The following is a 25,849-nucleotide window of genomic DNA, read 5'->3' as shown; positions in this document are numbered from 1 at the left end:
AATTACAGATAAGCAATCGCAACTTATGTGGAGGTGATGGTAAATTTGGGGCTCCTCTGAATTTTAACAGAGTATCTTTCTGTTAAACTTCTGGGTGTGATTACATGATCTTTATTCACAACAGCTAAGCACTTATACCTAGGAATAGACTCACTGACATCAAGGGGACTAGTCATGTGAGTAAACACTATGTCTTCTTGTGTATGTCCTTAACAATGTGATACGGGTTAGAATGAATAGAACTGCTGTTGTTTGTGAGTACTCACTAACCTGAGTAAGGATTGAAGTCAATGAGACAGCTTGTGTGAGCCAACTAAGTATAGTTGTATAGTATTGACCTTAGATTTCAATATAAAAGAGAATTTTTGGCATTGAACATTCTGGCTCTTTACCAGAGAAGGAACTACTGAACTGACAGATATCTGGTTTTAGACAAGTGTAACTTAGGCCATCTCTACACTACCACTTATGTCAGCACTACCACTTATAGGGTGTGAAAAAACACCCACATCCCTGAGTGATATAAGTTTCATTGGCATAAGTGGCAGTGTGCACAGCGCTATGTCGGTGGCCGCTCACTGGGGGTGGTTACACGAGAGATCTTACACCAGCGCAGCTGCATCGGTACAGCTGTGCCACTGTAAGCTCGCTGGTGTAGACATTGCCTTAGAGCCTCAACTCTAATTCTGTTTGTGAGCTCCTTATGGTATGGACCTGTCTTCCCCGGTGCTGTGTGCTGTTCATACTGTAGGCATGAAACAAATAACAACAACAGTGGTGAGCATTTCCTTACTCAGATTTTCCTGTATTTTTCGGTGTATTCATATAAAAACTCCTTTAGAAACCACTCAGTGTTCAACCAGCTTATTTCTTTAGCTTTCTAAGAATGTATTAGGTTAATTATGTGTGCAACATGGCTCCAAGAGTAAGGCAGGTCAGAGTGTATTAAAGGGGATGGGACCAGGATGGATACATAAAAGAACTGTGAGAAAGGAAGCACCAGAACTAGCAGCAAGGTGGGGCTGCCTGGATGGTCAGCCCTTCATTTGAATGCAAATGTAATTTTGGGGCAGGCAGTTATCTGTGACATCAGGCAGAACCTTAGTAAACTGTTACTACCAGCACCTGGTAACACCATTGTTAATCATGTGTAGTAAAGAGACATCAGGGCTAGCATGAGTCATTTATAGAGCCAGTTGGGGCTAGAAAAGAGAGAGAAAGAAAGAGGAAGGCAGGAAGAGATCAAACAAACACTGTGAGGAGCAGGATGTCCTGGCAAGACAAAGCCAGGCTATGAGCATCATGTATGTGAGTTATCTTTTGGATAAAGAAACCAGCATGTATCCAGGATCCGTAAGGTGCAGCAACAACAACAACAACCTGCCAGTGCAAAACTTTGTCTCGACTCCATCCTATTCAGATTACATGGGATATCATCATGTGCCAAGTATGGACAACCAAGGACAGTCTTCGGGAGCTTGGGGATCTCACTATGGCACGCAAAGGGAGGATTGGAATACTTATGGCCCAGGACCCTCCAGCACAGTTACTGCTGCACAAATCAATGGCTCGTCTCCTGGGCAGATCTCCTACAGCTCTGCTGATTACAATTCCCTGAATCCTGCTGGATCTGGGGTTTTACCTCCTGTAGGTACAATTAACACAGAGCAAATCTCTCCCAACAGTCAAAGGCACAGCTCTTATGAATGGATGAGGAAAACGGTGCAATCCACTTCCACAGGTATGTGGGTGCTGAGGTTTATGCTGAGAAGAGCTTTCACTTTTTTTGCCCAGTTTCTAGTTCATAAGAAAAGCTGGGAAGTATGCAGTGAGACAAAGAATCCTCATCATTTTGATGGGTTCTTTTACTATCAGTTAAATATTGATTCTGCTTTTGAATGATGTCTTTGATCACATGCTGATTTATTACATTGCCATTCCTAATTTTTAGTATTGGGGCACATGGGAAGCAACCTCTTTGGGACATAAAAAACTGCTCAATGCAGGGAAGTTACTCCATTTGTGAAAAAATGTGAAATGGAGTAACTGGATCATGTTAAGAATATGATTTCAGTGAGAATCTTAAAGATCATAAGTGTTTTAAAAGCATTGAATTTTTTTGTAACTTTCCATATTAATTTTTTTCTGGTCTCACAGTAAGCATGAGAAAATGCAGGCCAAAACTATATATTTGGAAATGGGTCAGAAACAGGGATTATAATAGAAATGCTCTCTCCTGCCCTGCAGACCTTACTCAGGTAAGTAGGCCCACTGGAGTAAAAAAGATCTGCAGTATCATGCCCCTAGCACAGAGTCAATACTATAGCTCCTTAAAAAAAATTAGCATTTCAAAAGTGAATAAATGAGAGTGGATGAAAGGGCTTGTTTCACGTTATAGACAGTGTTTTAGAAAAGGCAGGAATACAGACATCCATGGTTACACAGCTAGTCAAATACCTTGACATGTCAATTTCTGATTTATAATAGTGAGCAAGTAAAAGCAATAGGTTGCACTTACCATCTAAAGCATAAAAGTAAGTCATGAAGCATTGAGAAAAGCAAAAATGAAGCAAAAAGGCTGCCTGGAAAGAACTAAGGAAAAGTTAATTGTAAAGACACCTGATCCTGTGAAGTGCTGAGCACCCTTGGCTCCCATTGGCCTCAGTACCTCTTGGAGGTGCTCAGAGTCCTTCAATCAGTTGCAGTTCATGAAATTTCCTTTTTTTCCTCTCCCCTCCCAATCTCTGCCCCATGCACTACTGTAAGCAATGTTGAGGGTTTTTTTAAGTAGGAATTTAAACTATCAATTTTGGGGTAAAAACAAAAAAGAAATCTTAAATCACCAGTCAAAAGAAATACAGAAAATCCTACACTGAAATGGTGCATCAGATTTCCTAAAGCCAGATTGTGATATGCTTAGTAATGCTGAATAGTTTCTAATGCCATGTGTAATCCCACTAAAGTCAATGGGACAATTTGTGGAGCAGGGTACTACTCTGGGTGAGTAAGGACAGCACAGTTCAACCCCTAAAAATAAATATATGCACCAGGTATTTTTGAAGTCATATTTGCTTCTGACTCACCATTCCCCAACTAAAACGTAAACTGTGGCCTAATCATGCCATTATGCCTCAGCATAGTGCATCCTATTTGTGAATAGTCCCAGGGAAGGCAATGAGATTACTCATAAGTGTTTTCAGGATAGGGGCTCAAATCTAAAAGTGACGCTATGTCTCCCAAAGTAACAACCCAGGTTGCCACAAGCCCCTGTGAGAGGCTAAGAAATGCTATCAAGGATATAGAGCTACAGGGAGTTGGCGCTAACATACCAGATGGCGGGAAAATCTATTCCAAATAAAATAATCCCCTCTTGCTCCACCCCCAGCCAGAATTGTGGAACTCGCCAGACCCCACACTGCTTTTCCTTTCTTCCCCTGAACCCCACCTGCATTTTTATTCCTGTCTTTTTAGATGGCAAGTTCTTTGGGACAGGAACTTGTCTCCTTATCTGGCTGTACAGTGCCTAACATACTGTGGGTCCTGTATTATAAATAACATTCTGATCACCCATAACTAGCAAACCTTAGGCTCTTTCACACTCATCCTGCCAGGGCTCAATCCTATAAGGTGCATTGCACTCATCTGAGGCATAGGGCACGTAGTAGGAATTCAGGGTGCTGCTAAGTGCTAACATCTTTCTCCACTTTACAGCACCTGGTTCTACAGGCCACTGAGCGCCCTCAACTTTTATGTGTTCAAAAGGAGTTGAAGGTGCTCAGCACTTTGCAGGATCAGGCCTCGCAAAGATACAAATAATTATTATGCAAGGCCCGAATCCTCAAAGGTATTTAGGAGCATAACTCCCATTAAAATAAATGGGAATTAAGTGCCTAAATATCTCTGAGGATCTGGTCTAAATGCATATGGGGATCTAACTCCCACTGATACTCAGTGGGAGCCTTTCTATTGACTTAATGGGTATTGGATCAGGTCCTCAGGTCCTCATCAAAGATTTGCCTCATTCTGAACAATAGTATCAAAACAACAGGTTTTCTTTCCTACCTCCTCTTCCCTTTACTAATTATTTTTTAAGCCAGGAAAGCTCAGCTCAGATAAAACAGCTTTCTAACTGGGGCCCTTATTCTAGCCCTAATCCTGTTTCTTCTTGCCTTTGTTTTCAGAAGAGCAAATTTTTTCCAGTTTTCCAGCAGGATTAAAATTCACAGCAGCAGCACACAACACTTAAAGGCCCTGATTCAATAAAGCACTTCAGCATGTGCTTAATTTTGAGATGAGTGTTCCTCTTACCCTTGAGCACAGGAGTAGACCTGTTACACATGTTCAAGGGCTTTGCCGGATTGGGATCAGAGAGCTCGGAACTTTATAGGTTCGAATCCATTACACTTTACGCCCTCAAAGCCTTGTGCACTGATCCTGCAGTCTCTCTAGGCTAAAATCAACACTGATTTCAAGAGTTGTCTTGCCTAAGCAAGGACTGCAGGATCAGGCCCATTGTTTACGTAGAAACCTAACACCCTGTGAAGTAGGTAAGCGTATTATCCCTGTTTTACAGATGGAAAACCTGAGGCTCAGTGGCGGACTTACCTACAGTCCCTCAGCCAGTGGAAGAAATGAATCAGATGAATAAATTACTATTTGCTGTTTAAATGCTGTGAAACTATAACAATATAGTTAAATGCCATGTCCTATAACAATACAATTGAATTATGGAGACAATTATATTAAAGCAAGATGATTTTTGCAAGATGACCTTGCAATCCTGCAAGAATTACTCCTGTTAGTAATTCCCTTTTAAAGTCAGCAGAGCTACTTGTATTAGGATCACTCACATGAGCAATCCACACATGTGAGTAAAGGCTACGAGTGTGGATCCTACAGTGATTTTGTGGTGGGTTTTCCTTGTTGTTGTTTTCTGGACTCATGGCCTGATGAATGTTGAAGGAAAATGTTTAACCTATTCTCTACTCTTCTCTTATCCCCTGGTGGTCTTTCCACCTTTTGTTCTTTATTTCTGTCATTACTATGGACCTGGAAAGGGAAAAAAAGGATTGCAACATACTCTTACCTTAAACCATTTTTTTTAAAGAAATATTAATACCAGATCCTCTGCTGGTGTAAAGTCAAATCAAAGGAACTATGCTCCACCAATGGAAAATCTGGTTTTAGTATTTAATATTAGGTGCCAGCCTATAAATCTTTTGGTGCTAGAATGCTTTACCATGGGGGAAATAATCTGACTGTGGTCCACCATTCTCAAGCTGGAAGACACGCTTCGTTTTGATCTGTAATGCCTTCTCCCACCAGCTTTAGAACTGGAGGGATTGGGTTCTGAGCCAGCACTCACCAACGCCAATGCCAACATTCTCATTGACTGCAGTGGGTCCAGAATTGAGTGCTTGGTCTTTGCATGGATGAAGGTGTTGAGCATGCAGAAGAAAACAAAATGTGTTAGACTTCAGAAAAAGGCTCCAGGGCAATTCCAAGGAGAAAATGCTGAATATTAAATATTCAATCTTTTATCCAATGATATAGCTGGAGCAAGGCTCCTCTCATTTATCTCCCTGCCCTGCAAAAAAATTACCACTCAGAGCACAGAACAAAGCCAGGCCAACTATCACTGTAGGATGCTCTATGTGAAAAAAATGGAACCTCCCCCCATATTTTCAAAAGTATTGACAGGTATGATCAAGGATTAATTTTTGATGGAAGGTGGAAGAAAATCCATCCTGGAAAACATTACAAATCACCACAAGTTGGCTTCGCTACTTTCATGAAGATATTTTGCCATTTTCACTGGGGAGGAAGAAAGGTCACTTTTTGTTTTTAGAAAAATAGCAACACATTTGCAGTGAAACCATACTCCAAAAAAAAGTTTTCTGTGACACTGGTGAAAACTTGCCTCTCCAGCAGTTTCACCAGCAGTGTGAATTTCTGTAGCATAGAAGAGAAGACCTGACATTAAATAAAAAGGGGGTAAGAAGGGTTTCTGATGGTGTAAAGAAGGGGAAGGAGGGAAACTTTGATTATGGACGGAGCTTGTAATTTCCTGCACATGAAGACTCTCATATCTTCCTTGTTCAATTACAGCTTTCTTAAAACACAAGCTACACTTTCTGATGATGAAAGATGTTGATGGCATCATTGGCACATGCACTACCAACACAGATTATCTAATCTTTGAAGGGCATAGAAATCCCAGCCCTTACATCTTTAGAAAGGGGGAAATATTGTGGGAAAGAATCACATTCCTTCTACAAGCCCAGTCTTGTGAGATGCTGAATGTCTAAAGAATATATGTAACACTTGTAGGAATTTAAATTCATCCCTTGCTCCCTTGGCTTTAGAGAACCACAAAAAGCAGATTTCTTCTGATCTGGTCACTTACAAATCTACCCACACCTTCAACAGCTTGTACACTTCTGATATCCAAAAATCAAAATATTGGGTAGGGAATCCACTCAATCAACAGAGTGTAGTGATGAAATAATGGAGAGCAATTCTACTTTGGATTCAACTGATTTAATTTGGTTTACCTTAGTGCAGTATCTCCAAGTTTATACTGGCAAAACCAAGAACAAAATGTGGCCCATGAGTTTTAGCATAAAACAACAGATTCAAAGTAGAAAATCCAGGTATTGCAAGTGAGACAGAAGTCAACAAAACATAAATAAAATTCTGAACTTAAAGTCTCTTGACTCCAGTATGCTGCTCTTCTTCTCCTAGGCATGGATCTCCACAAGCACAGATAGCAAGAAAAAATTACTAGCCTCAAGACTCACCATGCAGATCTGAGACAGAATTTTGTTCATACTTTGAAAACATGGGGCAAGATCCTGGAAGCATTGAAGCACATAAGTAATTTTATTCAGATGCGTAGTCCCACTTAGCTCAATGGGACTTCTCCTGGGAGTAAAGTTGCTGAAACACATGTATGAAGGTTTGGAACAATGTACTGCCTCTGAAATGGAAAGATGCTGACCCTGTATTTTAACTATTATAGAATGTCATATACAGAATGGGGGAAATTGTTCCTTGTCTTGATTCATTCAAAATTGCTTTGGTTTCATAACTTTGTTGCAGTCAGTAAAGTTACCCCAAGGATGAGTTTGGCCCTTTCTATCACTACTCTATAAAGTAACCCCAGGCATATTTAGAGATGGGCTCAAAGCAAAACTCTGGATCTGAGGACAAGCAAAATCAAAACCCAGATTTGGATTTGAATTTTGAAAATGTCTCCTATCTTTGCAATGGACTGAACCAATACTTCCAATCCAGTCACTCCCAAATAGTGGCTTATACAAGAATCCCGATGTGAATTGTGTGTCTTGAACATAATTTGTGCCTGACTGTGTCCTCCATTCTACTAATTTCAGTTGCTCTCATGTAATCAGGTATACCCATTATCCCCCTCAGGCACAAGTTGCACCTATGTAACTGAGACCAGAATATGAGCCTCTATAATTAATATGATACTGTAGTATTGATCTAGCTCTCTCTATAGGCATAGGTAGATGCTAGATTTTTATGAAGGATGTTAGCTCACATAAGACAGAAGCTCCTAAACAGCTGAGAGAGGAGGCAATGAAAAAGGGGCCCGGGCCAGTTCTAATGCTAATTTATTTTGCTTTGTAAACTAGTTGTGAGGTCTGAGAGTATTTTTTTTTTCTTCCCTGGGCTACATTGTCTTGGGGTTTGAGGCCTATCTGTCATATTGAGGCAACAGACCCTTTTAACACTTCTCTTTGCTTTGATATGCAGCCCTGTCTCTTCCTTCTCCCTCTTTTCTTCAGGAGTTATATTGCCGGAAAGGGTGATGATTTTCACAGCAAATAAAGAGGCCTTCTCCTAGCTTTATTGTCTTCAGAAGAAATGCTCTGTGAATTTTATGACCAATGGGAAAGCTCTTCCCTTCCCCCCACTTGGATCCTGGCCAGAGTCACAAAAATTGCTAGAGTAATTAGCCTTCCCTCTGTGGAATTGTTAAAAACCCTTTTGCAAGGTGCAGTTTAAGTCATAAATGTCAGGTGAACCCCATTTTTCCACAGGCATTTTCAAATGAATTTCAGGCAAACTTCCCTATACTAAAGCTGCTTTTCAGAACCAGACTATCCATGTATTACTGCTACGAGGACATATTACAAATGTAGGTTAGACCTCTGACTTCTGGTAGCCTATTAGATCAAGTCTAAACCCTTGCAATTCCATGACAGAGTCCCCCAAGAAAGAACATATCTAGTTAAATTGATACCACACATTGATGACATCAGTCTGACATCCAGAAAAGACTCAGAAAAAAAAAGCCTAATAGGGCAAATTTTGCTCACTTGACTCACCTGTGTAGTTCTATAGACTCCAGTGAAATTATTCACCTGAGTAAAATGAGGAGGGTTGGCTAAAGGTTGGATTTAACATTTACTTTTCAGCTTTAGAGGGGGAAATTGTAATTATTGTCCCCAAAAGGACTGTGAAAAAGCCAACAGCATCTTCTTTGCTCACAGCCTTGGAATTTTGGCTGTGTAAAAACTGAGCAAGATCCTCAGGATTTGTCCCAGAGACATCATTAAATTTAATGAATGGAATTACAGGGCTATCGTAATCTTGCAAATGGTGTGGGGTTAACTTTTGGTTTGGGAAGTTTGTTTTGATTTAGCTTTGGCAAATGTATGAAAAATGTATTCCTTCACCCTCAATATAAAATGCTGTATGAATAATGGGGGTTCGACCCAGCTCCCAGTAAAGGCATTGGAAGGAGTCCCATTGACTTAAATGTACAATAAAGCATTCTCTTCTTAGATCCATGCAGCAGCCCTCAGCTCTGATATTCTCCTCTCCCAATGGGTGAGTAAGGATTCTGAACATGTAGGAAAAGCAGAATATTTAAGTCAAGAGCCACATCAGGCAAAGCATAGAGAATTTTGCTCTTATTATTTACTTTTTTAAAAATCAACCCTTCCCAACTAGTTTTGTAAATTTTTCCAGCCTTCAATAAAGGAACCATAAAGTTCTATCATATTTAAACAGAAACAGACGTTTATTTGCATGATAATAAACAAGCAAGACATGTATAGACAAATAGGCGCTGAGTTCTGCAAATATATTTAGCTTCTATTTCAGTTTAAAAAGCAAATAAAAATTCCTCCTGATGGATAATAAGGGTCAGCCATGCTTATTCCTATTCTCTTCAACCTACATAGATATCAAGTACATTTGGAGATAAAAGGGGATCTGATATTTGTTTATGGCTTCTGAATGTGAATAGAGTTCATGATAAGATCACCTTGTAGCTCTTTTGTGTACCTCATCTTAACACCACAATGGAGAGTTTAGGGAAACATTTTAGGTATTTTGTTCCACAGAATGACCCCGAATTCACATTTAAAGGGAAAAAAACCTAAACAAAAACACAGGCTAGGGAGATCAAAAGAAGTTTTAAAAATATCAAGTAAGGCATTAAAGCACCACAGGTGACCATGTGTTAAATAAACAATTTACACTTCCCATGAACGAAAACAAATGTACTTGATATCTATGTAGGCTGAAGAGAATTACTGCTGTTTTTCAGGACCTCTTTAAATTTTTTTGTCAGTAGTATTTTGGACTTGACATCACAGCTAACTTGACTATTGGAATAAGAATGATTGGGTTGACTCTGCTATCAGTCCAGCATAACACTTGTGTTATCTACATTGGCTTCAGTGCAGTTACTACAGATTTATCCCAATGTAACTCAGAGCTGAATCAGTGGGACTCTTTCCTGGGGAAGGTGTCAGACTTGGTTTAAAGTATTCTTGGCTTTATGGACAAAGTGGTTCTTAAACAAACATGAATAATAACTATGAACATGGACAAAAATATTTTTCCACACCAAAATGTTCAGGCCTCTCTTCAAATTTTACAGATTTGATGAGAAATGTCCAGATCACTTAAAGCCCACTATTAATACATAGTGCTTGCCCAAGGCTGAGCTATATGTATCATGGAGGCTAATAGACCAAATTCAAAGAGTAGGACCTTGTGTTCTTCAATCCTGGCAAAAAGAAATCAAGTCTGTCACACTCATTAGATCAGGTATCATCCATAGGCATAGGCAGAATATTATTTATTAATTATTTGTAATGCGGTAGCACCTAGGAGCTCCAGTCAGGGACCAGGATCACATTGTGATTGGTTTTAGGGCTTCAGCATTCACAAAGGGGGAAGACCAGTGACAAAGGGAGCATCTATGGTCTTCTCCCTTTTTACTGCTGCTAGGACTGGCTTCCCCAAGAAGCTGTCTTGTTATGGAATTAATAAAGTTGCAGCTTTGGGGGTGATTTTGGGGAAGTGCCCCTTTTCCCTGAGAATCAAGCATTAACAGACCTTTCTCAGGAAAAGGGTTTGTGAGTAAGCATGAGCCATACCAGGCAAGTGCATTCTCCAGATAGTAGGCTGTTCTGGGTTGCAGGCCATAATGGGCCTTAAGAGTAATGCAGGCTCTGAGAGGATCTTAGTTTTAAGCAGCTGTTTAGTGTTGGGGTAATGCAGACTCTGATAAGGCCTTAGTTTTAAACTGCTGTTAATAATCCCTAGGGCTGTGATGCTCTGACTGGATTTAAGTTTTGACAAAGGCGAAGGGAGGGAGGTGACAAAAGGAGCAACTGTGGTCCTCCTCCTTTTCACTGCTAATAGGACTGCTTACCCCGAGAAGTTATCCTGATGGAATTAATATAGGGTATGGCTACACTGGCGAGTTGCAGCGCTGGAAAGCCTCCACCAGTGCTGCAATTAGTAAGTGGCCACACCTCCAGGGCACTTCCAGCGCTGCAACTCCCTGGCTGCAGCGCTGGCCGTACACCTCACTCAGCATGGGGAATAAGGATTCCAGCGCTGGTGCTGCAGCGCTGGTCATCAAGTGTGGCCACACACCAGCACTGTGATTGGCCTCCAGGGTATAAGGATGTATCCCAGAATGCTTTTATAAATTACTCTCTTTGTTTTGTTATGCAGCCTCTCTTTGTTTTGTTATGAACGAGCTCCGTGCGGAGCTCCGTTGCCGCTGCTGCTTAACTAAAAAACAAACAGAGCTCCTGTTTGCTGTGATCATCTGTACCTGGCTGTAAACAATCAAATGAGAGGCAGGCAGGGAGTGAATGAAACAGCGGGGAGTCGTGTTGGCTGCAGGCTGTTTGCAATTAAGAGTTAAGACTAAGGGGTCGGAAACATGTTCTGATTTTTCAAGGCAGGAAGCTAAACACACAGTGTTGGCTCCAAAAATCCCCTCTCTCTTTCCCCCCGCTCCCTGTCACACTAGACCCCACTCCACCCCCCTCTTTTGAAAAGCACGTTGCGGCCACTTGAACGCTGGGATAGCTGCCCATAATGCATCACTCCCAACAGCGCTGCAAATGCTGCAAATGTGGCCACACACCAGCGCTGGTAGCTGTGAGTGTGGCCACACACCAGCGCTGGCCCTGCACAGCTGGATGACCAGCGCTGCAAACCGTAAGTGTAGCCATACCCAAAGTTGCAGCCACATGGACAGAAATTCCTTATGTCTGGATCTGTCCTCAATGGCTGCTGACAGTCACAATGACTTTTTAATAATCCCCTGTTCAGCCATGTCGTGGGCCCGGACTTGAAATTATGTAACAAGATTAGTAAAACACTGGATGCTGCAACTTTAGCATGGTCTACATCAAGCATTATCATTCTCTCAATCTCTTATCTATTTTCAACTGAAAATCTTTCATACTTCCATTCCTTGTGCTGATGTCCAGGCCACCTTTTAACCCAAAGGACAAAAAGAGCCACCTATCAAATTATAGTAATAGAACTCTGCACATATCAATCATTATCATTATTGTTTTTACAGCACCAAGAGTATTAGACAGACAGTGTGCTTTATAGACAGTGAAAGAAGCCTCACAAATCCCACTTTGAGGCAGGTATCATCTCTGTTTAGAGAAACCGAGCAATAGAGATGTTTTGTGACTTACCTAAGGTCACAGAGGAAGTCTCTGTTAGAGCTAGGAATAGAACTCAGATTTCCTAACTACCAGTCCTTAACCACAAAACCACACTTCCTCCCCAAAATCTGTTGATAAAGAAATCTGAGCATCCATTTGTCATCTGTTTACTTAGGAACAAAAGTAAAGTCTATGGGTCTGATTCAACTGTGGTGTAAATCAACACTAACTCTACTGAAGTCAATGGATTTACCCTGGAGTAAGTGAAAGAAGAATCAGGCCTAGAATTTTCAGGAACATTTTTTCAAAGGTAAAGCAGGTATTTTATGCTATTGAAGTTAAAAACTTTCGCTTGAAGCTATGTCTTTTTCTTTCAAAACAGGTAAAACAAGAACAAGAGAGAAGTACCGGGTGGTTTACACAGATCATCAGAGATTAGAACTGGAGAAGGAATTTCATTACAACAGATACATTACAATCAGGAGGAAGTCTGAACTTGCAGCAAACCTAAGACTTTCCGAGAGACAGGTAGAGTATGGCTCACATACTCGGATTTCCCATGCATTGTTATTGTTCATCAGAAGATGTCAAGACTGGTTAAAAACACAAGCATCCTAATGTCTCTAAGCACCAAACAGCATGGCTGGACTCTGTTTGCAATGTACAAACCCAATAACTTATTCAGCAAAGTATGATTACTCCCACTGGCCTTATCTCCACATTTCCCACCATTGCTAACATGGACTCAGCTGTACCAGCGGTAGCAATGGTGCTAGTGCAAGTGTAGACAAGGCATTGGCAGCTGGCAGTCTTTTAAGCAGTGTTGTTTAGACCTATTCTTAATGGGGACAGATGAGATGGTCTTAAAACACCAGCAGCTGCCTGTGGGCTTGTCTACCCTGGTGGGAAATTTTAGCAAAAAATCCTAGGGTGAAATCTTGGCCCCACTGAAGTCAGTGGGAGTTTTGCTATTGACTTCAATGGGGCCGGGGTTTCATCCTTAGTTTAAACCAGAGGTTCTCAAACTTGGGACGTCGCTTGTGCAAGGAAAGCCCCTGGCGGGCCGGCTTGTGTACCTACCGCGTCCGCAGGTTCAGCCGATTGCAGCTCCCAGTGGCCGTGGTTCGCTGCTCCAGGCCAATGGGAGCTGCTGGAAGTGGCGTGTGCCGAGGGATGTACTAGCCGCCGCTTCCAGCAGCTCCCATTGGCCTGGAGCAGCGAACCGCGGCCACTGGGCGCCGCAATCGGCTGAACCTGCGGACGCGGCAGGTACAGAAACCGGCCCGGCCCACCAGGGGCTTTCCCTGCACAAGCGGCAGAACAAGTTTGGGAACCACTGGTTTAGATGCAGTAAGTCCAGTTGACAAGCTCAGATATATTTAGGAAGGTACTTATTTATCCCCTGGGTTCCTCTTTACATTTACTTGAGGATTCCCTCCTCACTCAGTATTTCCTCCATTCTATCCTCTAATCTTGAGGTTCTATATTCTAGCCAAGAGCTGAATAAAGTTTGCTCTGGAATCCATCAATGTCACATTCCTAAATCAGGTGTTTGCAATGGCTGCGCACTGCTCCTGCAGTGCTTCCAGCCTTTTCTTCCTCCTACCAGTTGAGCTGGAAACATGGCCTCTAGCTCTAAAACACCTCCAACCCCAGCTGGCCCAGGAAGCAAGACACTGAGATAAGAAGTCTAGCTGGATCACCCACAGAGCAATGCACATAATTATCCTTGGGCTAACATAATATGTTCTATTTCATGTTACCTGGGAGATCTCCTTTAATCATTGCACTGAAACTACGGAATGAAATACAGAATTATGAGTTTTATTGATTGAGCTCTATGAATAATTCTTGTTGGATAATATATTCAACAATTTCTCCTCGTTTTGTTTGCAAATTGTCTTCAAACACATCAAGATTTCTCCAGTTATTCAATGAATAATGTGCCTGACTCTCCACTTTTTTGCACCTTGTGATGTGCAAAGTGGATATAAAAGCTACCAAATCAGATTGGTAGCATTATACATCCATTCTGCCCTCAATTTACAAAGGTGTAAATAACAACATATGGTGGAATGGAGAAACAGGCCTAAATTTCATTAATAAGTATAGAGCTGCAGCGAGTTAGCAAGTAATTCATTACAAGTATTTGACTACCAGACATCTGAGTTGTTTTAACTGGACAATTGAGTCACATTATATACATTTGTTCCCTGATTGAATAAAAAAATTCTTCATATCTGGATTTAGGTATGCCCATGATTATTAATTCAAGATTCACTTTCTGTGACTATTCAGCCCAGTCATGTAAGGTTTGCGTTACCAAGTGTTGCATCTTAGACCTGCTCTAATCATAAAAGCTGTAGATACGGCTTTAATTATGTCAGCATGGTTACAGTGTTACAACACCTCACCCCCACCCCATTGTGGATGTAGTTATACTCATATAGCTTATTGTCATTCAGGAAGGGGTATCAGCAATACCAATATAAGGCATTTGTTATACCATTATAACTGTGTCTACATTAAAGGTTATATTTTTGGTTTTAAAAAAATCACATACCTAACCTAACGTAATTATACCAGTGCAAAAACTGTGTATACAACAGACCTTAGATTAGAATCAGTGATAACACTGATGGGTTTTGGACAAGCTGTTGTGCCTGTGAGAAAAATATCCACGCAAGTTGCTACATAGTGTAAATTTGTAGCAAACTGTAGGCAAGATTATGTAGTTTTGGTACAGTAGGGGCTGATAATATGGAAAGCAGGGAAATTCATTCACCCCTATGAGAAATGGATCCTCTTATAACCCCAGAAATATCTCATATGGATGGGAGGAAGGGTTCTTTCCTGCATATTAAAAATTAAAATACAAAAAGGTGATTGTGATTGGTTGAAGACTCTACTAACATTAATGAATGATAATGACCAACATATATAGAGAGAGAGAGCATGCACGCAACTTTTTGCCCTAATAGATCTCAAAATACTTTACAAACTTTACCACAGATCCATATGTATTGTTTTACCCACATCTCAAATATAGCCACTGCTGAAGTGAAACACAGCAATTATTTACCTAGGGACAGCAACACAGAACAGTGGAAAAGAAAAATTAATACTAAATCCAACTGAAAATCCTTTTGGAAATGTAGTAAGCAAAATGGGCCTGTTGTTAGGGGAAGACAGAAACAAGTGAGTAGGGGTGGAGGGTGTTGAGGGGGATGGTGGGGAGCAAGGAAGAAGAGGAAGAGAATTAGGCTAGGAGAAAGAAAACTATTTGTAGAGCAACTCAACAAGGGAAAACAGCCCCACAGCCCATGCCCCACAAGCCTGAGTCAGCTGGCATGGGCCAGCCACAGGTGTGTAAATGTAATTTAGACATACCCTTAGACAGCATGGTAATGAGGGGGCTATAGCATTATCTAAAAATGAACAAGTCTCTTATTTTGGGTTTTGCCACCATATAATTTTTTTCTAAAACAAAGAAATTTGGAATTTTTAAAATTCTTCAGCATAGCACCTATGGAGAACACCCATTTTTATTGCTTTGCTTTCTCTCAGCTCACCACAGTCTGTGCCTTTCCATGACGCTGGCAAAACATAATTGCTCAATGAATCTCGTTTCTCGTTAATTCACGGATTTCTCCTAGGATTATAAAAACTGCTTGCAACACTACTCTGTTTCTGATCTGAACATCAAAAGGATGGCAGATTTTTTAAAATTATCATGATAATTCTGCCTCAGTAAACAGATTAGACTTCATACAGAACTACTTATGCAGTTCCTCAGCTGGTATAAAGTGGGGTCAGTTTACACTAGCTGAGGACCTGCCCCATGATCATTATGGATGCAATAGAACTTTTCACAAGAATAATGAGTTAACCCTAGATTCCTGGTCAAATTGCATTACATTCTGCTGCCTCAAAATACCCCCTCCCCCATAGTTTCAACTGGACACAATATTCTTCATTACCTATCCTACACTTTTGCTGATTCTTTATCGCCTACCCTAAAAGAACTGTAAGCGTTATTGCAGCATGCTCTTCAACCATTGCTTCATTTCACCATGAAGGTGGCTGCATTTCAGTTGTGAGTGTATGAATTTAGTATGTAGTTATCATTTTGCCCATTGACTTCAATAGACTGTCTGCACCAGGGGCGGCTCTATGTATTTTGCCGCCCCAAGCATGGTAGTCAGGTGGCTTTCGGCAGTGCGCCTTTGGGAGGTCCTCTGGTAACATGGATTCAGCGGCATGCTTGTGGCAGGTCCCCCAGTTCTGCGCCTTCGGCGTACCCGCCACCAAATTGCCGTCAAAGCCGCGGGACTGGCGGACCTCCCGCAGACAAGCCACCGAAGTCAGCCTGACTTCCGCCCTCAGGGCGACCGGCAGGCCGCCCCCCACGGCTTGCCACCCCAGGCACGCGCTTGGTGCGCTGGTGCCTGGAGCCGCCCCTGGCCTGCACATATCTATTGAAGGGCAGCATTTGGCCCATATATTTTTGTAAAGCACTTCAGGGTCCGTCTGTTTGAGAGATACAATAGAAATGTCAACCATTAGCATTATTCTGGAACACAGCAGAATACTATGCAAATCCTGTAGTGGGCCTCAGCCTAGCACTCCTTATCTAACAGGTGAGGTCAACCCAGTGTAAAGAAATACTTATTAAAAGATATATTTCTGAGTTAAACTGGACTATAGGTCACTGAAAATGATTTTTAATAAGAAAGGAGGTTGAAAGATAAGTTTTAAAAAAGGCTGTTTTCTCTGCCCAAAGTGGAAGAGCTAGGGTCATTTTACTAAATGGTGAGCAAACTTTTCAAATGTGTGTCCCTAAACAGACAGCTAAATCCATATTGAGGAACTGGTATAAATCAGGACCAACTCCACTGAAGGCAACAGAGTTACACTGCTGTAAATCTGATGAATGTGAGAAGAGAAAAATGCCCTGGGTAAATTGGCCCTGATCCTCTGATTTGGCCAAGCTGGACTCAGTGCACAACCAAGGCAGGGGCTCAGGTGGCTGTAACACTTGTTACTGAGCACTTGGTATGTTCCCCTAGTCTCTGGGGCTATTGATGCCAGTTCAGTCCACACCATTAATTAGAGCAGTCTCCGGCATTTGGACAGTGATGCATGCAACGTAAGAATTTAAGTAAGATTTTGTACACACAACCTAGATATGTTACATATAAAAGGGCCAAAAAATAAGACTCTAAAAAAATAAATAAATCTCACAACACTGAGAAGCTGACTTATCAGACTGCATTCTGTTAGCTCTTGAAACACCTTTTCCTTTGTTCCTCTGCAGGTGAAAATCTGGTTCCAGAATCGCAGAGCCAAAGAAAGAAAATTAATGAAGAAGAAAATGACTCATTTTGATGGCACCAGCCTTGGCTCTATGCAGAGTGACTCTGGCTCAGTGAGCCCCATCCCAGTACATAACCCACAGACTCATTCAGAAATGTCCAGTTCTTTATTTCCCCCGCCACCTCCTCCGCTTCCAATGAATAGCTTACAGCACAATGGGAACCTTCAGCAGGTTGTGGCTTCTCAGTAAGGCCATTCAAAGAGTTATTTTATAAAGAACATTATAAACCAACTGTACATGGAGCACTACCATTCAAAAGGGGACTGGACAGCCAGAGCTGTTTTGCAAGAGATCCTAGCATCACAACAGCCTTGTGCACACAGGCTCCACTTACAATCCCCGGGGCCTGTGAAAGGGCAGTGGAACCCCCCCAAAGCCAATGGAACTATTGTGTGAAAAGGGTCCTGGATGGATGCTACAAGGGGATGCCAGGCCCTCTCTGGACCACAAAGCAGGCATTTCCCATGGCAGTGCAGAGGGTGGGCTGGGAACAAGGGGTGTCCAGTTGTTCTGCTGCTATGTGGATCCACTAGCCAAAAGACATAGGAAGAGGACCACAGGCAATGCTGCATTCCTGAGAGCAAAACAGGGACTGTGCATGTGCTCTGTACCCTGCCACTGGATTAAGAGGGAAGATTCCTCCCCCTTCTCATCCTTATGTAGGTCCCATGTGCTAATTTCACTTTCTCAAACTTTGCACATGGGTCCAGGTTTTGGCCCTGAAAAACTAGTTCATGCTTTGGGCTACTTCATTGAAAACCTAGATCAAGGTGGCTACAGACTGCTGAGTTATTGTTGGGGAGGGGTCCAGCTTGATTTTTTTTTTTTTAAACAGAAATCACTTCCAAGGCTAAATAATACTAGAACAAACACGCGCTCTTCAAATCATCCCATAAATGTTTCTGGAGAAACATTATGGAACTGTGAACGTTGGCCCATTTTCACTCATGGTGGAAGAGATCATTTCAGTCCATTTTGTTTCTTAAAGAAATAGTGAAGGGAGAAAAATTCTTAAAACTTAGATATACTTAAGGGAACAATTTCATTTTGTGAGACAATGAAACCATAGATAAAGACACAGATAATGCATCCAAGTAATGTTTAAATTCCTTGAAATTTAGTCTGGTTTTCAGACATATTAATATTAAAAAATTGAAAGGCCAAATTAATGGAAGACTAAGCAAACCAATATCTTTGTTGAATATAACCTCTGGCCAATATTTTAAATGGGTCCCTAATACCGAGGAGCCAAATCCATATTTAGGCACCTAAATAAGTAGCCTGATTTTGAAAAGTGGTGCCATCTCATTGGGAGCTACTGGGTACTCAGCACTTTTGAAAGTGTGGCTACTTATTTAGATGGTTATCTATGGATTTAGGGGCCTAGCTTTAGGCACCAAGGGTAAAATTTTCAAAAGCACCTAAATTGCTCTGTCCCATTGTTAAAAGTGACAGGCTCCTAAGTCCCATTGACTTTCATTAAGACAAAGCCTATTAAGTACCTGTCACTTTTGAAAATGGGACATAGATTCCCAAATCACACAGGCACTTTTGAAAATTTGACCCCAAATCTTGGCCTATGCGTATGTACATTCTTGTTTTCCTTTTAATTATATATCATAATATTATTTTGATGATCTAATGTGGGTAATGAAAAATTACTTTGTATATAAAGAACTCTAAAATAAAGTGACTTTTCTGTAAGTGTTTCCAATGTGGTTTAAACCTACTGCAGAAAATGGTAATGCAGAAAGGATTTTCACCATCAGTCTGTTATTTAATATAATTATGATATAAAGTTTAAATATGTATAGTATAGGTGGAGGGGTTATGGCGAGAACAAGATGGCTGAGGCGGTTGGTAATGTCATTTCTAAATCACCAATTTTAGTGCAGCTCAGATCATTAAGGATCAAAGTGTTTTTTTTAATACTGCATGGTCGTGCAATGGCCTAAGTGAAATAAGGTTAGAGGTCCCAGTCCAGTTCCAATGGGCATGTGTTTGTACCACAATGCCCTCAAAAATTGCCTTCCTGGCTGGCAGTAGCCGCATACGGTGCTGAGACTAAACTCAGCCTCAGAGGTGGCCCTTCCATCTCAAGGTTCAGGCAGATTGGCTAGTCTGCACTGCCGCTGCTGTTCTGAGGGGTACAGTGCACAAAGAGGAAGTCATTCACCATGGCAATTGGTGTGACAAAGTCACTGTATCAACACCTAGAGATGGTTTGGAAGCGCCGACTGCCATGATGGGGAGGGATCTGAGTTACTACAGAGAATTCTTTCCCAGGAGTCTGGCTAGCGGGTCTTGCCCACATGCTCAGGGTCTAACTGATAGCCAAATTTGGGGTCAGGAAGGAATTGTCCACTGGATCAGATTGGCACAGACCCTGCCTTCCTCTACAGCAGGGGGCACTGGTTACCCACAGATTTAAACTAGTACAAAGTTTCTCAAACTGGGGTCCACAGACCCAGGATACTCCAGGGGGTCCATGGGCCCCTCGATCAACTCCTCCCCCTCCCTCCCAGTGCCCCCTGCATGCTGGGGAACAGCTGTTCAGCAGCGTGCAGGAGGCACTGGAGGGAGGAGGAGCAGGGATGGCGCGTGCTCAGGGGAGGGGGTGGAAAGAGGCAGAGAGGAGGAGGGGCCAGGATGGAGTGGGGGCGGGAAGAGATGGAGAGGGGTGGGGCCTTGTGGAAAGGACTGGAGTGGGGGCAGGGCATGGGGCTAAGAGGGGGTCTTTGGGGTCTGCGAAAAATGTTAAATCAAAATGGGGGTCCTCAGGTTGCTAAAATTTGAGAACCACTGAACTAGTATAAATGGTGGATTCTCTGTAACCTGAAGTCTTTAAATCATGATTTGAGGACTTCAGTAACTCATCCAGAGGTTAGGGATCTATTACAAAGTGGGTGGGTGAGGTTTTGTGGCCTGCAAAGTGCAGAAGGGCAGACTAGATGATTATGATGGTCCTTTCTGACCTTAAAGTCTATGAGAATTATGGAGAAAAAGTTCCATAATGGTCAGAATTGGGCACAAGTGAGCCACAAAATGAAGACGCATATACTGCTAGCAAAATTATGTGTAATGTATTTTATTATCTGGATTTGCATTTCATATCCAATATTTGGTACCTGAAAATGGTGAATTTATCACTTACCATTGAAATATGTAAGAAGTTACTCTAATCAGTCTATACTGGCATACTGAGACAGGGTCTAAAGTCCACTGAAGTCAGTGGAAAGAATCCTACTGATTTCAATGTGCTTTGGATGCAGGCTCTTGATTACAGCATTCTGCTACCAAAGTGATTTATCATTTGCATTGCTAACTATGTCAACCATATCAAGACATATTATCTTCCAGATATGCCCATCAGAAATGCAAACAACAGCCATGCTACTTTAAATTAAAGGAAAATTGTACATATACTGTGTACAGACTCCACTGTATATGGTATTTCTTCTTTATATTTTAAGCTTGAGCTCACTTGATTTCCAACAGACAGAGAAAAGAGGACTCTTCTAAAGAAAAGGGAGACACACACACAAGTAAACTACAGAGATCAAAACAGTAAAACATTTTGAAATTCTAAATCTGAAAATTCTAACACTGTGTAAAGGAAAAGAATCTTCCTACTGTGCCTCCATACAGTAACTTCAGGACCAATAAGGTGCTCAGATACTTAGGCAAAGTCCTAACTGCCCTCAACTATTATTGATACTAACAGAACATGAAGGTGTTCAGCATCATGCAAAAAGGTGCCCCACGCCCTGCAGGATCAAGTTCATAGTTACCTACTCTTTCTTCACATCTCTGTGAAGTGCTTTAAAATTCCATTGCAGGATTAAAGGAAGAGAAACTCAAGCCTCTAACTCAAAGGCTTCTGTATGAAAGGAAAAATATACCCAAGCACAATCGCTTGTTCTTTATAACTAGACAAACATGCCATTCAAAGAATGAGGGATCTGGCAAAACAGCCTGTTTTATCTTGTTTACATGCAGAAGAGTTATTGAGGAAGATAAGTGATCACTTTGAAGACCTACCTCATTTCTGTTCCAGTTTGCTGAAAGCTTGCTTGCTATAGGTTGCTATGTGTTTCCAATCAGAGGTTGTTAAGTACACAAAATGAGGCTGAATTTTATTTGCAGAAGCAAATGTTCAAAGGTTAACATTTATTGCCCCAAATGCAGTATCTATAAACCGGGATAATACTTTAGGGATCATTAACCTTCTAGTTATGCCAGCGATAAACATTTTGTAAAACATACAGGTAATCAATTCAACTAAATATCTGAAGTGTGCTTTTGTTCATTATAACATGGATTGCCCACAAATGCACAAGGATTAATATTTCTCATGAAGAAATCTGTCAAGTATATTTGCTTACATAATATGTGATCAGCACAATTAGAAATAAAAGAGACAGATAAACTCGGCGCCAATCAGCAATAGAAGTGGTTTGATCCAGTCGACTGAGTACAGAACCAGAAACCAGGAACTGCTGGTGCTAATCTTAGCTCTGACATCAACTTCCATTGTGGTTTTGGGCAGATGACTTAACTGCCTCTCATTTTCCTCATATCTGTAAAAATGTGGATAACACCACAAGATTGTTGTGAAGATCTAGTTGCCAGCTAAGTGCCTTGAAGAAAAGCACAATGTAGGCATTATCGTCATCACACACCAGATTGTTTCACAAAGGTACTGAAGCTCTTCATCTTTATTGTGATTGGACCCAAAACTGTATAAATCCAATTTCAGATGATTTCACTACAACCTTGAATTCACACTGCTCAACAGGAAGCATAAATAATATCAAACAGGGAAGATCTGGTACAAATGAGCAAGACATGCAAATTCAAAACCATCAAATTCAATGATTTTAAAAAACTAAGTTGTGCAATCTCTGCAATAAACTGGACGTTATCCAATGCATAAGGCACAAACATGGTTGAATTTCAGGCATGTGCCACCTTCTATTCCGGCTGTTTTTTCCTTGGGCAAATATATTTACTCTTGGCATAGAGACAGAAGTCTTAGTCCCAGTTAGATCCCTTATTCAATTTTCAAAGATATTAATGCAGTACAGGCTTGTTCCAAACTGAAGTCTCTACATTTGTAATTCACAATGAAATGCTGAAGCCCCATTTGTCCTGACTGGCCAAATAGTGACCATCACCAGTAGTCCCATTTTCTGGGTACTGAAAATAGCTGTCACTATCTGGATACAGGGTCATATGTGCCTGATTGCTTGACAGCACATGCATTGACACCAACATCAATGACATGAATGCAGAACAGGGATAGCAGAAGTAGTTATCAAAGCATCATGACCAAAAAGCATTCCATCTCCTTTCCTTCAGTACCGGTATTTAAAGAGTGCAATTAGTTCCCTGTGCACTCTGCAGTGAAGAAGACTCCTTTCCTACTGGATGTCACAAAAAATGGAGAGGTAACTTTTGGACATATTATGCATGTTCCATTCCCGGGTTAAATAATCTCCTTTGCCAAAGTGACCTACACTCACTCAGTTACATGGCGGACCCCATGCTGCCTGGATGTACTTTAAAGCATCCACACACTCTAGAATGGTGTGACTCTCCTTCAGTCCTGAACCACTGCCTCCTGCCCTTTATATAAATCCATTCTGGGTTGCATGAATTATGTATGTGCCATTGATTTATGAAATGGAAAAGACAGCACTAAACATTATTAATTATTATAAAGAGGTACACAGGGGAAAAGCCAATGAGGGTTATCATGGCCTTTAGACTCACGCTCTCTCCTCTCACAAGTAATTGATAGTTTCAAACATTCTTTTGAAATGTTGTTAAAAAACAAAATATATAGAATTCAAAATGGCCACCTTCAGGAAGTCTGCATAGACAGCTAACATGCTGATTTCCATCATCTTTCTCTTTGATAAAGATTTTACATGCTAAAATTCCCGATGCAAAGTTTCATCACCTGATGCATCCATTCTTTTCCAGAAAGGTCCAATGCTAAAAGTGAGCAAATAGTTCAGCCTCTGTGTTAAAGTTAAGCACATGCTGGGTCTGAGCTGGTAAGCCATAGTTCTCACTAGGGACACACTGAGTTAACAAAGATGGCAAGCTAACCAGCAGTCTGCCCTATACCACTGAGCGAGGCAGCTGCCTCACTGTCCCATGACCAGGACATGACTCATGAAAGGTTTGTGTCTGTTCTTGTTAATTTCCTGCCAATCCAATCAAGATTAAGAGCAAGTTAACCTTCTAGTAAAGGCAAACTAAAACTTCGATGGCTTCAAGCTACTAGCCTGTTGGCTGAGCCTTTAGTTTCATTTTTACTGCATGCTCATCACTTAGCCGTGAAATGTTGGAGACACAAGAACCAGTGCGTGGAACAATAGTATGTTGGCAGTTTAGTTATCTTATGTTGGTATAGATGCTAAAAATTTGCAGTACCACCCAGAAATCTAATCCTTTATGTAAATCTGTTTAAGCAAAATGCCTTATCTAGAGCTGCTATTGTAACCTGATATCAAATCAGTACAGCAATCTGCCATGGGCATATCCTGATCTAATTAAGAAAAAGATGTTCTGGAGAGGACTGAAAGATCTGAAGAAAATTCAGATAATAGAACAGGCAAAAACAAGAAAGGGAAAGGAGGAGCAAAAACAAGAGATAAAAGAAGAACAGAGAAAGAAGGGTAAAGCTCTGTGATACAAAAATATAAGATTAGCTAATAGTGAAATTGTGGGAAAGGGAGAATAGAGCCACTTAGAAGAAAAGGGCCAGGAATGAAAAATCATATGTAGGTACAATTCATGCTATAAAAATAAATGCCATTGATTTATATATGAGTATGAAAATTCCTTTTTTAGGAGGAACAGGCTTCGTATAATGTGTTTGACTTGAATCTTGTAAACAGTTCATTTTGACTGGAAGTCTATGGACATGGTGCTAATTGAGTTGACAGAGCTGAAATTTTATCCACATCTAATTACAACTACTTGGATTTGTCTAAGTTGATAGCACAGCATGGTACACGTAGCAGTGTACAGCAATGTAACAACTCGCACAATGCTCACACATAGAGCAAAAATGTGGATGATCGTATTTCCAGTCTGATCAACATTTAATGTTTCATCTGAATGATGTTCACAAACATCCATGAAAATTCCTTCTGTGCCCCATTGAACACCAGCCATCATCAGCACACAGTACTTGAAAGTGAGAGATTATGTTGTAATATTTCTTTCTTACAGCTAAAGAGAACAGGATTCCCTTCTGAGCCCATCATCGCCATTCTTTAGTAGGAAGAGGGGGTGCTCTAGTGACACAAGGCCCTATCTTCTTCCATCCCCTCCCATGACACAGCTTTCCACAGTATTTTTTGCTGGCCTGAGAAGCAAAGAAAAATGTAATATTACAAAATCACTGATAAAGAAGTGGACACATTTTCCACTAAAGCCTTTAAATATTTTATTCTCCTTTTCCTTCATTTGTTGAGAAAATAACCCTTTTTTTTTCCTCCCTCCCCCTACCCAACTCTCTATTAGGTACACAGGTAGGTTGCTGGAATTAGAAGGGATGTGTGAATCTGAATGGTGTCAAAGTGCAAAGGGCTCTGAATGAAAAGCCACAGCTCTGAAAAGGAAAAGATCTCATTATAATTTGCACCTCTTTTGCAAGCATATCTCTCGACAAATAGCTCATTGTTTAGGCATGCATCTGAGCTAAACATGTGAAATGGAAGCCACTGCACAGAAATCTAACATGTACAAACATACCATGATTATTTTCAACTAGGAAGACATGGTTTATCCCCTTCGTTTAACAAACACTCAACAATGCCTTATCAAAACATTTGTAAAATTCCCTTTCTTGTTATTACTACTACTATTTACTTTTATAGCATCCAGCGTGTGCAAGGTGCTCTATGAAGTCAAATCCAGAGAGCTGACAATTAAGATGTGTCCCACCAAGTTCACCTGAAAAGAAAATGTTAACTTCAAAAATCACATTTGTCTCAGAATTATACATTTCCTGTAAGTAACACCCAAGAAGATTAGAATTGAAAGAAATTTGGATAATTTTTTTTTTACTCCATTTATTTCATTTGGTTGTTTTTGATACCATCTGTATCTGATCAGTTGCACTGCTTATCCTGAAAAGTTAGTCAGTTAGCTCCTGATCTAGCAGTGGACTCTACATGGGTATAAATCCCTTTAAACCCCAATGAAGTCAATGGGGCTCCATATGGGCGCAAAAGTCTAACCATGCTCATTGCAAGGTAAGAGCATTAACATCTCCCATGCTGAAAAGACTAATAAATATCACCAGGAAAGAAAAAACACTATTAGAACAGATTTTTAAAGAATTATGTTTTAAAAATTCAAGACATACTACTTGAAGGGTTGGTCTATAGAAATTGGACATCTTTGAAACTGGACAGGTACAAAATATTCAAGTGGGCAGTGTCCCTTTAAAAAGAGTTGAAAGATAAACAAGTAATTTGTGAAA

General features: G+C 40.9%; 1 protein-coding gene and 1 long non-coding RNA gene across 2 annotated transcripts in view; one reads left to right on the top strand and one right to left on the bottom strand.

Annotated features, from left to right (window-relative positions):
* The first annotated feature begins 1,062 nt into the window (after positions 1 to 1,062).
* Positions 1,063 to 18,758, top strand: LOC123378034 (homeobox protein CDX-1-like). Its single transcript, XM_045031490.1, has 3 exons — positions 1,063 to 1,741; positions 12,349 to 12,494; positions 17,284 to 18,758. The coding sequence occupies exons 1-3, from the start codon at positions 1,294 to 1,296 to the stop codon at positions 17,530 to 17,532; spliced, it is 843 nt and encodes a 280-aa protein (XP_044887425.1). The 5' UTR covers positions 1,063 to 1,293; the 3' UTR covers positions 17,533 to 18,758.
* A 1,674-nt stretch (positions 18,759 to 20,432) lies between these two features.
* Positions 20,433 to 25,849, bottom strand: part of LOC123378036 — a 32,901-nt gene continuing 27,484 nt past the window's right edge. The window contains exons 5-6 of the long non-coding RNA XR_006582430.1: positions 25,234 to 25,317; positions 20,433 to 24,727 (exon numbers count right to left, since the gene is read on the bottom strand). This is a non-coding gene — a long non-coding RNA (uncharacterized LOC123378036). The remainder of the gene's footprint in view (positions 24,728 to 25,233; positions 25,318 to 25,849) is intronic.

The sequence above is a fragment of the Mauremys mutica genome, chromosome 9, assembly GCF_020497125.1.
Source record: "Mauremys mutica isolate MM-2020 ecotype Southern chromosome 9, ASM2049712v1, whole genome shotgun sequence".
NCBI lineage: Eukaryota > Metazoa > Chordata > Testudines > Geoemydidae > Mauremys > Mauremys mutica.
This window is presented reverse-complemented; position numbering and strand designations above follow the sequence as displayed.